The sequence below is a fragment of the Scyliorhinus torazame genome, chromosome 7 (assembly GCF_047496885.1).
Source record: "Scyliorhinus torazame isolate Kashiwa2021f chromosome 7, sScyTor2.1, whole genome shotgun sequence".
Lineage (NCBI taxonomy): Eukaryota > Metazoa > Chordata > Chondrichthyes > Carcharhiniformes > Scyliorhinidae > Scyliorhinus > Scyliorhinus torazame.
This window is the reverse complement of record NC_092713.1, coordinates 3,670,475-3,686,920: the sequence shown is the minus strand read 5'-3', so window position 1 is coordinate 3,686,920 and position 16,446 is coordinate 3,670,475. Positions and strand designations below refer to the sequence as shown.

The 16,446-nt window shown below is 44.6% G+C and overlaps 1 protein-coding gene across 3 annotated transcripts in view; it reads right to left on the bottom strand.

Annotated features, from left to right (window-relative positions):
• LOC140426007 (guanine nucleotide exchange factor VAV3) overlaps window positions 1–16,446 on the bottom strand; it is a 705,672-nt gene that overhangs the window by 55,434 nt on the left and 633,792 nt on the right. For all 3 annotated transcript variants that reach the window (XM_072510280.1, XM_072510278.1, XM_072510279.1), the window contains exon 21: window positions 629–694. In XM_072510280.1, the coding sequence (XP_072366381.1) occupies window positions 629–694 (66 nt within the window). The remainder of the gene's footprint in view (window positions 1–628; window positions 695–16,446) is intronic.

Below are 16,446 nucleotides of genomic sequence, written 5' to 3'. Positions count from 1 at the left end.
GAGGGTGCTAGGCCTTTTCTCATTAGAATGGAGAAGGATGAGGGGCGAATTAATAGAGGTTTATAAGATGATCAGGGGAATAGATAGAGTAGACAGTCAGAGACTTTTTCCCCGGGCGGAACAAACCATTATAAGGGGACATAAATTTAAGGTGAATGGTGGAAGATATAGAGGGGATGTCAGAGGTAGGTTCTTTACCCAGAGGGAAGTGGGGGCATGGAATGCACTGCCTGTGGAAGTAGTTGAGTCGGAAACATTAGGGACCTTCAAGCAGCTGTTGGACAGGTACATGGATTACGGAAGAATGCTGGGGTGTAGATTGATTTGTTCTTAATCTAGGACAAAGGTTCGGCACAACATCATTGGCCGAAGGGCCTGTTGTGTGCTGTATTTTCTATGTTCTATGTTACTATCCATTGACTAATTGTCAACACTCGCTGACTCCCTCCCACACACTCCAGAATGAAAACAGTGACCAAGGTCAGGTCTTCCACTGAACGCAATCACCTTGGTAACTCAATAATCCTCAGAGATATTGAATGTCCGAAGACGGTCCTGTGAACAGAATATTGGTGAAGAGTAAACAGCAGGTAGAACATGGAATTTACAATGCATAGGTTTTACTTACACAGGGTAGGGGTTTAACTGAGTCACTGGGAAAGAAACCAACATCCCTCGTTGTCAGATTTTTACCCTGAAACAACACACAGATATTTAACTGACACAGTGAGATAGACAACACAAAGCCATTGCACAATAACCCACTCACACAGCACTCAAACCATCGCACAATAACCCACTCACACAACACTCCACCATCGCACAATAACCCACTCACACAACACTCAACCATCGCACAATAACACACTCACACAACACTCAACCATCGCACAATAACACACTCACACAACACTCAACCATCGCACAATAACCCACTCACACAACACACAACCATCGCACAATAACCCACTCACACAACACTGAACCATCGCACAATAACCCACTCACACAACACACAACCATCGCACAATAACCCACTCACACAACACTCAACCATCGCACAATAACCCACTCACACAACACTCAACCATCGCACAATAACCCACTCACACAACACTCAACCATCGCACAATAACCCACTCACACAACACTCAACCATCGCACAATAACCCACTCACACAACACACAACCATCGCACAATAACCCACTCACAGAACACACAACCATCGCACAATAACCCACTCACACAACACTCAACCATCGCACAATAACCCACTCACACAACACTCAACCATCGCACAATAACCCACTCACACAACAGTCAACCATCGCACAATAACTCACTCACAACACTCAAACCATCGCACAATGACCAACTCACACAACACTCAACCATCATACAATAACTCACTCACAAGACTCAACCATCGCACAATAACCCACTCACACAACACTCAACCATCGCACAATAACCCACTCACACAACACTCAACCATCGCACAATAACCCACTCATACAACACTCAACCATCGCACACTAACCCACGCACACAACACTCAACCATCGCACAAAAACCCACTCACACAACACACAGCCATCGCACAATAACCCACTCACACAAACACAACCATCGCACAATAACCCACTCACACAACACACAACCATCGCACAATAACCCACTCACACAACACTCAACCATCGCACAATAAACCACTCACACAACACTCAACAATCGCACAATAACCCACTCAGACAACACTCAAACATCGCACAATAACCCACTCACACAACACTCAACCATCGCACAATAACCCACTCACACAACACTCAACAATCGCACAATAACCCACTCACACAACACTCAACCATCGCACAATAACCCACTCACACAACACACAACCATCGCACAATAACTCACTCACAAGACTCAACCATCGCACAATAACACACTCACACAACACTCAACCATCGCACAATAACCCACTCACACAACACAGAACCATCGCACAATAACCCACTCACACAACACACAACCATCGCACAATAACCCACTCACACAACACACAACCATCGCACAATAACCCACTCAGACAACACTCAACCATCGCACAATAACCCACTCACACAACACTCAAACCATCGCACAATAACCCACTCACACAACATTCAATCATCGCACAATAACCCACTCATACAACACACAACCATCGCACAATAACTCACTCACACAACACACAACAATCGCACAATAACCCACTCAAACAACACACAATCATCGCACAATAACCCACTCACACAACACTCAAACCATCGCACAATAACTCACTCACACAACACTCAACCATCGCACAATAACCCACTCACACAACACTCAAACATCGCACAATAACCCACTCAAACAACACTCAAACCATCGCACAATAACCCACTCACACAACACTCAAACATCGCACAATAACCCACTCAAACAACACTCAAACCATCGCACAATAACTCACTCACACAACACTCAACCATTGCACAATAACTCACACACAACACTCAAACCATCGTACAAAAACCCACTCACACAACACACAACCATCGCACAATAACCCACTCACACAACACTCAACCATTGCACAATAACTCTCTCACAACACTCAAACCATCGTACAATAACCCACTCACACAACACACAACCATCGCACAATAACCCACTCACACAACACTCAAACCATAGCACAATAACCCACTCACACAACACTCAAACCATCGCACAATAACTCACTCACACAACACTCAACCATCGCACAATAACTCACTCACAACACTCAACAATCGCAGAATAACCCACTCACACAACACACAACCATCGCACAATAACTCACTCACACATCACTCAAACCATCGTACAATAACCCACTCACACAACACTCAAACCATCGCACAATAACCAACTCACACAACACTCAAACATCGCACAATAACCCACTCACACAACACTCAAAACATCGCACAATAACACACTCATACAACACTCAACCATCGCACAATAACCCACTCACACAACACTCAACCATCGCACAATAAGCCACTCATGCAACACTCAACCATCGCACAATAACCCACTCACACAACACTCAACCATCGCACAATAACCCACTCATACAACACTCAAACCATCGCACAATAACCCACTCAAACAACACTCAACCATCGCACAATAACCCACTCACACAACACTCAACCATCGCAGAATAACCCACTCACACAACACACAACCATCGCACAATAACTCACTCACAAGACTCAACCATCGCACAATAACACACTCACACAACACTCAACCATCGCACAATAACCCACTCATACAACACACAACCATCGCACAATAACTCACTCACACAACACACAACAATCGCACAATAACCCACTCAAACAACACACAACCATCGCACAATAACCCACTCACACAACACACAACCATCGCACAATAACCCACTCTAACAACATACAACCATCGCATAATAACCCACTCACACAACACTCAACCATCGCACAATAACTCACTCACACAACACTCAAACCATCGCACAATAACTCACTCACACAACACTCAACCATCGCACAATAACTCACACACAAACTCAAACCATCGTACAAAAACCCACTCACACAACACACAACCATCGCACAATAACCCACTCACACAACACTCAACCATTGCACAATAACTCACTCACAACACTCAAACCATCGTACAATAACCCACTCACACAACACACAACCATCGCACAATAACCCACTCACACAACACTCAAACCATCGTACAATAACCCACTCACACAACACTCAAACCATCGCACAATAACTCACTCACACAACACACAAACCATCGCACAATAACCCACTCACACAACACTCAACCATTGCACAATAACTCACTCACAACACTCAAACCATCGTACAATAACCCACTCACACAACACTCAAACCATCGCACAATAACCCACTCACACAACACAGAACCATCGCACAATAACCCACTCACACAACACACAACCATCGCACAATAACTCATTCACAACACTCAAACCATCGCACAATAACTCACTCACACAACACTCAAACCATCGCACAATAACCCTCTCACACAACACACAACCATCGCACACTAACTCACTCACACAACACTCAAACCATCGCACAATAACCCACTCACACAACACTCAACCATCGCACAATAAACCACTCACACAACACTCAATCATCGCACAATAACCCACTCACACAACACTCAAACCATCGCACAATAACCCACTCATTCAACACACAACCATCGCACAATAACCCACTCACACAACACTCAACCATCGCACAGTAACCCACTCATACAACACTCAAACCATCGCACAGTAACCCACTCATACAACACTCAACCATCGCACAATAACCCACTCACACAACACTCAACCATCGCACAATAAACCACTCACACAACACTCAAACATCGCACAATAACACACTCACACAACACTCAAACCATCGCACAATAACCCACTCACACAACACTCAACCATCGCACAATAACCCACTCACACAACACTCAACCATCGCACAATAACACACTCACACAACACTCAACCATCGCACAATAACACACTCACACAACACTCAACCATCGCACAATAACCCACTCACACAACACACAACCATCGCACAATTACCCACTCACACAACACTCAACCATCGCACAATAACCCACTCACACAACACACAACCATCGCACAATAACCCACTCACACAACACTCAACCATCGCACAATAACCCACTCACACAACACTCAACCATCGCACAATAACCCACTCACACAACACTCAACCATCGCACAATAACCCACTCACACAACACTCAACCATCGCACAATAACCCACTCACACAACACACAACCATCGCACAATAACCCACTCACAGAACACACAACCATCGCACAATAACCCACTCACACAACACTCAACCATCGCACAATAACCCACTCACACAACACTCAACCATCGCACAATAACCCACTCACACAACAGTCAACCATCGCACAATAACTCACTCACAACACTCAAACCATCGCACAATGATCAACTCACACAACACTCAACCATCATACAATAACTCACTCACAAGACTCAACCATCGCACAATAACCCACTCACACAACACTCAACCATCGCACAATAACCCACTCACACAACACTCAACCATCGCACAATAACCCACTCATACAACACTCAACCATCGCACACTAACCCACGCACACAACACTCAACCATCGCACAAAAACCCACTCACACAACACACAGCCATCGCACAATAACCCACTCACACAAACACAACCATCGCACAATAACCCACTCACACAACACACAACCATCGCACAATAACCCACTCACACAACACTCAACCATCGCACAATAAACCACTCACACAACACTCAACAATCGCACAATAACCCACTCAGACAACACTCAAACATCGCACAATAACCCACTCACACAACACTCAACCATCGCACAATAACCCACTCACACAACACTCAACAATCGCACAATAACCCACTCACACAACACTCAACCATCGCACAATAACCCACTCACACAACACTCAACCATCGCACAATAAACCACTCACACAACACTCAACAATCGCACAATAACCCACTCAGACAACACTCAAACATCGCACAATAACCCACTCACACAACACTCAACCATCGCACAATAACCCACTCACACAACACTCAACAATCGCACAATAACCCACTCACACAACACTCAACCATCGCACAATAACCCACTCACACAACACACAACCATCGCACAATAACTCACTCACAAGACTCAACCATCGCACAATAACACACTCACACAACACTCAACCATCGCACAATAACCCACTCACACAACACACAACCATCGCACAATAACCCACTCACACAACACACAACCATCGCACAATAACCCACTCACACAACACACAACCATCGCACAATAACCCACTCACACAACACACAACCATCGCACAATAACCCACTCAGACAACACTCAACCATCGCACAATAACCCACTCACACAACACTCAAACCATCGCACAATAACCCACTCACACAACATTCAATCATCGCACAATAACCCACTCATACAACACACAACCATCGCACAATAACTCACTCACACAACACACAACAATCGCACAATAACCCACTCAAACAACACACAATCATCGCACAATAACCCACTCAAACAACACTCAAACCATCGCACAATAACCCACTCACACAACACTCAAACATCGCACAATAACCCACTCAAACACTCAAACCATCGCACAATAACTCACTCACACAACACTCAACCATTGCACAATAACTCACACACAACACTCAAACCATCGTACAAAAACCCACTCACACAACACACAACCATCGCACAATAACCCACTCACACAACACTCAACCATTGCACAATAACTCTCTCACAACACTCAAACCATCGTACAATAACCCACTCACACAACACACAACCATCGCACAATAACCCACTCACACAACACTCAAACCATAGCACAATAACCCACTCACACAACACTCAAACCATCGCACAATAACTCACTCACACAACACTCAACCATCGCACAATAACTCACTCACAACACTCAACAATCGCAGAATAACCCACTCACACAACACACAACCATCGCACAATAACTCACTCACACATCACTCAAACCATCGTACAATAACCCACTCACACAACACTCAAACCATCGCACAATAACCAACTCACACAACACTCAAACATCGCACAATAACCCACTCACACAACACTCAAAACATCGCACAATAACACACTCATACAACACTCAACCATCGCACAATAACCCACTCACACAACACTCAACCATCGCACAATAAGCCACTCATGCAACACTCAACCATCGCACAATAACCCACTCACACAACACTCAACCATCGCACAATAACCCACTCATACAACACTCAAACCATCGCACAATAACCCACTCAAACAACACTCAACCATCGCACAATAACCCACTCACACAACACTCAACCATCGCAGAATAACCCACTCACACAACACACAACCATCGCACAATAACTCACTCACAAGACTCAACCATCGCACAATAACACACTCACACAACACTCAACCATCGCACAATAACCCACTCACACAACACACAACCATCGCACAATAACCCACTCACACAACACACAACCATCGCACAATAACCCACTCACACAACACACAACCATCGCACAATAACCCACTCAGAGAACACTCAACCATCGCACAATAACCCACTCACACAACACTCAAACCATCGCACAATAACCCACTCACACAACATTCAATCATCGCACAATAACCCACTCATACAACACACAACCATCGCACAATAACTCACTCACACAACACACAACAATCGCACAATAACCCACTCAAACAACACACAACCATCGCACAATAACCCACTCACACAACACACAACCATCGCACAATAACCCACTCTAACAACATACAACCATCGCATAATAACCCACTCACACAACACTCAACCATCGCACAATAACTCACTCACACAACACTCAAACCATCGCACAATAACTCACTCACACAACACTCAACCATCGCACAATAACTCACACACAAACTCAAACCATCGTACAAAAACCCACTCACACAACACACAACCATCGCACAATAACCCACTCACACAACACTCAACCATTGCACAATAACTCACTCACAACACTCAAACCATCGTACAATAACCCACTCACACAACACACAACCATCGCACAATAACCCACTCACACAACACTCAAACCATCGTACAATAACCCACTCACACAACACTCAAACCATCGCACAATAACTCACTCACACAACACACAACCATCGCACAATAACCCACTCACACAACACAGAACCATCGCACAATAACCCACTCACACAACACACAACCATCGCACAATAACTCATTCACAACACTCAAACCATCGCACAATAACTCACTCACACAACACTCAAACCATCGCACAATAACCCACTCACACAACACACAACCATCGCACACTAACTCACTCACACAACACTCAAACCATCGCACAATAACCCACTCACACAACACTCAACCATCGCACAATAAACCACTCACACAACACTCAAACATCGCACAATAACCCACTCACACAACACTCAAACCATCGCACAATAACCCACTCATTCAACACACAACCATCGCACAATAACCCACTCACACAACACTCAACCATCGCACAGTAACCCACTCATACAACACTCAAACCATCGCACAGTAACCCACTCATACAACACTCAACCATCGCACAATAACCCACTCACACAACACTCAACCATCGCACAATAACCCACTCACACAACACACAACCATCGCACAATAACTCACTCACAAGACTCAACCATCGCACAATAACCCACTCATACAACACTCAACCATCGCACAATAACCCACTCACACAACACTCAACAATCGCACAATAACCCACTCACACAACACTCAACCATCGCACAATAACCCACTCACACAACACACAACCATCGCACAATAACCCACTCACAACACTCAACCATCGCACAATAACTCACTCACACAACACTCAAACCATGGCACAATAACACACTCATACAACACTCAACCATCGCACAATAACCCACTCACACAACACTCAAACCATCGCACAATAACCCACTCACACAACACTCAAACCATTGCACAATAACTCACTCATACAACACACAACCATCGCACAATAACTCACTCACACAACACACAAAAATCGGACAATAACCCACTCACACAACACACAACCATCGCACAATAACCCACTCACACAAAACAAAACCATCGCACAATAACACACTCACACAACATACAACCATCGCACAATAACCCACTCACACAACACTCAACCATCGCACAATAACTCACTCGCACAACACTCAAACCATCGCACAATAACTCACTCACACAACACTCAACCATCGCACAATAACCCACTCACACAACACTCAACCATTGCACAATAACTCACTCACAACACTCAAACCATCGTACAATAACCCACTCCACAATACTCAAACCATCGCACAATAACTCACTCACACAACACTCAACCATTGCACAATAACTAACTCACAACACTCAACAATCGCAGAATAACAAACTCACACAACACACAAACATCGCACAATAACCCACTCACACATCACTCAACCATCGCACAATAACCCACTCACACAACACTCAAACCATCGCACAATAACTCACTCACACAACACCTAAACCATCGTACAATAACCCACTCACACAACACTCAACCATCGCACAATAACCCACTCACACAACACTCAACCATCGCACAATAACCCACTCATACAACACTCAACCATCGCACACTAACCCACGCACACAACACTCAACCATCGCACAAAAACCCACTCACACAACACACAGCCATCGCACAATAACCCACTCACACAAACACAACCATCGCACAATAACCCACTCACACAACACACAACCATCGCACAATAACCCACTCATACAACACTCAACCATCGCACAATTAACCACTCACACAACACTCAACAATCGCACAATAACCCACTCAGACAACACTCAAACATCGCACAATAACCCACTCACACAACACTCAACCATCGCACAATAACCCACTCACACAACACTCAACAATCGCACAATATCCCACTCACACAACACTCAATCATCGCACAATAACCCACTCACAAGACTCAACCATCGCACAATAACACACTCACACAACACTCAACCATCGCACAATAACCCACTCACACAACACACAACCATCGCACAATAACCCACTCACACAACACACAACCATCGCACAATAACCCACTCACACAACACACAACCATCGCACAATAACCCACTCAGACAACACTCAACCATCGCACAATAACCCACTCACACAACACTCAAACCATCGCACAATAACCCACTCACACAACATTCAATCATCGCACAATAACCCACTCATACAACACACAACCATCGCACAATAACTCACTAACACAACACACAACAATCGCACAATAACCCACTCAAAAAACACACAATCATCGCACAATAACCCACTCACACAACACTCAAACCATCGCACAATAACTCACTCACACAACACTCAACCATCGCACAATAACCCACTCACACAACACTCAAACATCGCACAATAACCCACTCAAACAACACTCAAACCATCGCACAATAACCCACTCACACAACACTCAAACATCGCACAATAACCCACTCAAACAACACTCAAACCATCGCACAATAACCCACTCACACAACATTCAACCATCGCACAATAACTCACTCACACAACACTCAACCATTGCACAATAACTCACACACAACACTCAAACCATCGTACAAAAACCCACTCACACAACACACAACCATCGCACAATAACCCACTCACACAACACTCAACCATTGCACAATAACTCTCTCACAACACTCAAACCATCGTACAATAACCCACTCACACAACACACAACCATCGCACAATAACCCACTCACACAACACTCAAACCATCGCACAATAACCCACTCACACAACACTCAAACCATCGCATAATAACTCACTCACACAACACTCAACCATCGCACAATAACTCACTCACAACACTCAACAATCGCAGAATAACCCACTCACACAACACACAACCATCGCACAATAACTCACTCACACATCACTCAAACCATCGTACAATAACCCACTCACACAACACTCAAACCATCGCACAATAACCAACTCACACAACACTCAAACATCGCACAATAACCCACTCACACAACACTCAAAACATCGCACAATAACACACTCATACAACACTCAACCATCGCACAATAACCCACTCACACAACACTCAACCATCGCACAATAAGCCACTCATGCAACACTCAACCATCGCACAATAACCCACTCACGCAACATACAACCATCGCACAATAACCCACTCATACAACACTCAACCATCGCACAATAACTCACTCACACAACACTCAAACCATCGCACAATAACACACTCATACAACACTCAACCATCGCACAATAACCCACTCACACAACACTCAACCATCGCACAATAACCCACTCATACAACACTCAACCATCGCACAATAACCCACTCACACAACACTCAACCATCGCACAATAAGCCACTCATGCAACACTCAACCATCGCACAATAACCCACTCACACAACACTCAACCATCGCACAATAACCCACTCATACAACACTCAAACCATCGCACAATAACCCACTCAAACAACACTCAACCATCGCACAATAACCCACTCACACAACACTCAACCATCGCAGAATAACCCACTCACACAACACACAACCATCGCACAATAACTCACTCACAAGACTCAACCATCGCACAATAACACACTCACACAACACTCAACCATCGCACAATAACCCACTCACACAACACACAACCATCGCACAATAACCCACTCACACAACACACAACCATCGCACAATAACCCACTCACACAACACACAACCATCGCACAATAACCCACTCAGACAACACTCAACCATCGCACAATAACCCACTCACACAACACTCAAACCATCGCACAATAACCCACTCACACAACATTCAATCATCGCACAATAACCCACTCATACAACACACAACCATCGCACAATAACTCACTCACACAACACACAACAATCGCACAATAACCCACTCAAACGACACACAACCATCGCACAATAACCCACTCACACAACACAGAACCATCGCACAATAACCCACTCTAACAACATACAACCATCGCATAATAACCCACTCACACAACACTCAACCATCGCACAATAACTCACTCACACAACACTCAAACCATCGCACAATAACTCACTCACACAACACTCAACCATCGCACAATAACTCACACACAAACTCAAACCATCGTACAAAAACCCACTCACACAACACACAACCATCGCACAATAACCCACTCACACAACACTCAACCATTGCACAATAACTCACACACAAACTCAAACCATCGTACAAAAACCCACTCACACAACACACAACCATCGCACAATAACCCACTCACACAACACACAACCATCGCACAATAACCCACTCACACAACACTCAAACCATCGTACAATAACCCACTCACACAACACTCAAACCATCGCACAATAACTCACTCACACAACACACAACCATCGCACAATAACCCACTCACACAACACAGAACCATCGCACAATAACCCACTCACACAACACACAACCATCGCACAATAACTCACTCACAACACTCAAACCATCGCACAATAACTCACTCACACAACACTCAAACCATCGCACAATAACCCACTCACACAACACACAACCATCGCACACTAACTCACTCACACAACACTCAAACCATCGCACAATAACCCACTCACACAACACTCAACCATCGCACAATAAACCACTCACACAACACTCAAACATCGCACAATAACTCACTCACACAACACTCAAACCATCGCACAATAACCCACTCATTCAACACACAACCATCGCACAATAACCCACTCACACAACACTCAACCATCGCACAGTAACCCACTCATACAACACTCAAACCATCGCACAGTAACCCACTCATACAACACTCAACCATCGCACAATAACCCACTCACACAACACTCAACCATCGCACAATAACCCACTCACACAACACACAACCATCGCACAATAACTCACTCACAAGACTCAACCATCGCACAATAACCCACTCATACAACACTCAACCATCGCACAATAACCCACTCACACAACACTCAACAATCGCACAATAACCCACTCACACAACACTCAACCATCGCACAATAACCCACTCACACAACACACAACCATCGCACAATAACCCACTCACAACACTCAACCATCGCACAATAACCCACTCACACAACACTCAAACCATGGCACAATAACACACTCATACAACACTCAACCATCGCACAATAACCCACTCACACAACACTCAAACCATCGCACAATAACCCACTCACACAACACTCAAACCATCGCACAATAACTCACTCATACAACACACAACCATCGCACAATAACTCACTCACACAACACACAAAAATCGGACAATAACCCACTCACACAACACACAACCATCGCACAATAACCCACTCACACAAAACAAAACCATCGCACAATAACACACTCACACAACATACAACCATCGCACAATAACCCACTCACACAACACTCAACCATCGCACAATAACTCACTCACACAACACTCAAACAATCGCACAATAACTCACTCACACAACACTCAAACCATCGCACAATAACCCACTCACACAACACTCAACCATTGCACAATAACTCACTCACAACACTCAAACCATCGTACAATAACCCACTCCACAATACTCAAACCATCGCACAATAACTCACTCACACAACACTCAACCATTGCACAATAACTAACTCACAACACTCAACAATCGCAGAATAACAAACTCACACAACACACAAACATCGCACAATAACCCACTCACACATCACTCAACCATCGCACAATAACCCACTCACACAACACTCAAACCATCGCACAATAACTCACTCACACAACACCTAAACCATCGTACAATAACCCACTCACACAACACTCAAACCATCGCACAATAACTCACTCACACAACACTCAACCATCGCACAATAATTCACTCACAACACTCAACAATCGCAGAATAACCCACTCACACAACACTCAAACCATCGCACAATAACCCACTCACACAACACTCAAACCATCGTACAATAACACACTCACAGAACACTCAAACCATTGCACAATAAGACACTCACAACACTCAAACCATCGCACAATAACCCACTCACACAACACACAACCAACGCACAATAACCCACTCACACAACACTCAACCATCGCACAATAACCCACTCAAACAACACTCAAACCATCGCACAATAACCCACTCACACAACACTCAACCATCGTACAAAACCCACTCATACAACACTTAAACCATCGCACAATAACCCACTCACACAACAATCAACCATCGCACAATAACCCACTCATACAACACTCAACCATCGCACAATAAACCACTCACACAACACTCAAACCATCGCACAATAACCCACTCACACAACACACAACCATCGCACAATAACTCACTCACACAACACTCAACCATTGCACAATAACCCACTCACACAACACACAACCATCGCACAATAACTCACTCACACAACACTCAACAATCGCACAATAACCCACTCACACAACACTCAACCATTGCACAATAACCCACTCACACAACACACAACCATCGCACAATAACTCACTCACACAAAACTCAACCATCGCACAATAACTCACTCACAACACTCAACCATCGCACAATAACTCACTCTCACAACACACAACCATCGCACAATAACTCACTCACACAACACTCAACCATCGCACAATAACTCACTCACATAACACTCAACCATCGCACAATAACCCACTCACACAACACTCAACCATCGCACAATAACCCACTCACAACACACAACCATCGCACAATAACCCACTCACACAACACACAACATTCGCACAAGAACCCACTCACACAACACAACCATCGCACAATAACCCACTCACACAACACTCAAACCATCGCACAATAATCCACTCACACAACACTCAACCATCGCACAATTACCCACTCACACAACACTCAAATCATCGCACAATAACCCACTCACAACACTCAACCATCGCACAATAACCAACTCGCACAACACACAACCATCGCACAAAAACCCACTCACAACATTCAACCATCGCACAATAACCCACTCATACAACACACAACCATCGCACAATAACCCACTCACACAACACTGAACCATCGCACAATAACCCACTCACACAAAACTCAACCATCGCACAATAACCCACTCACACAACACTCAACCATCGCACAATAACCCACTCACACAACACTGAACCATCGCACAATAACCCACTCACACAACACTCAACCATCGCACAATAACCCACTCACACAACACTCAACCACCGCACAATAACTCACACAACACTCAACCATCACACAATAACCCACTCACACAACACTCAACCATCGCACAATAACCCACTCACACAACACTCAACCACCGCACAATAACTCACACAACACTCAACCATCACACAATAACCCACTCACACAACACTCAACCATCGCACAATAACCCACTCACACAACACTCAACCATCGCACAATAACCCACTCACACAACACTCAACCATCGCACAATAACCCACTCACACAACACTCAACCATCGCACAATAACCCACTCACACAACACTCAACCACCGCACAATAACTCACACAACACTCAACCATCGTACAATAACCCACTCACACAACACTCAAACCATCGCACAATAACCCACTCACACAACACTCAACCATCGCACAATTACCCACTCACACAACACTCAACCATCGCAAAATAACTCACTCACAACACTCAACCATCGCACAATAACCCACTCACACAACACTCAACCATCGTACAATAACCCACTCACACAACACTCAAACCATCGCCCAATAACTCACTCACAACACTCAACCATCGCACAATAACCCACTCACACAACACTCAAACCATCGCACAATAACCCACTCACACAACACTCAACATTCGCACAATAACTCACTCACACAACACTCAAACCATCGCATGATAACTCACTCACAACACTCAACCATCGCACAATAACCCACTCACACAACACTCAAACCATCGCACAATAACCCACTCACACAACACTCAACCATCGCACAATGACCCACTCACACAACACTCAAACCATCGCACAATAACCCACTCACAACACTCAACCATCGCACAATAACCCACTCACAACATTCAACCATCGCACAATAACCCACTCATACAACACACAACCATCGCACAATAACCCACTCACACAACACTGAACCATCGCACAATAACCCACCCACACACAACTCAACCATTGCACAATAAAACACTCACACAACACTCAACCATCGCACAATAACCCACTCACACAACACTCAACCATCGCACAATAACTCACTCACAACACTCAACCATCACACAATAACCCACTCACACAACACTCAAACCATCGCACAATAACCCACTCACACAACACTCAACCATCGCACAATAACCCACTCACACAACACTCAACCATCGCACAATAACTCACTCACACAACACTCAACCATCGCA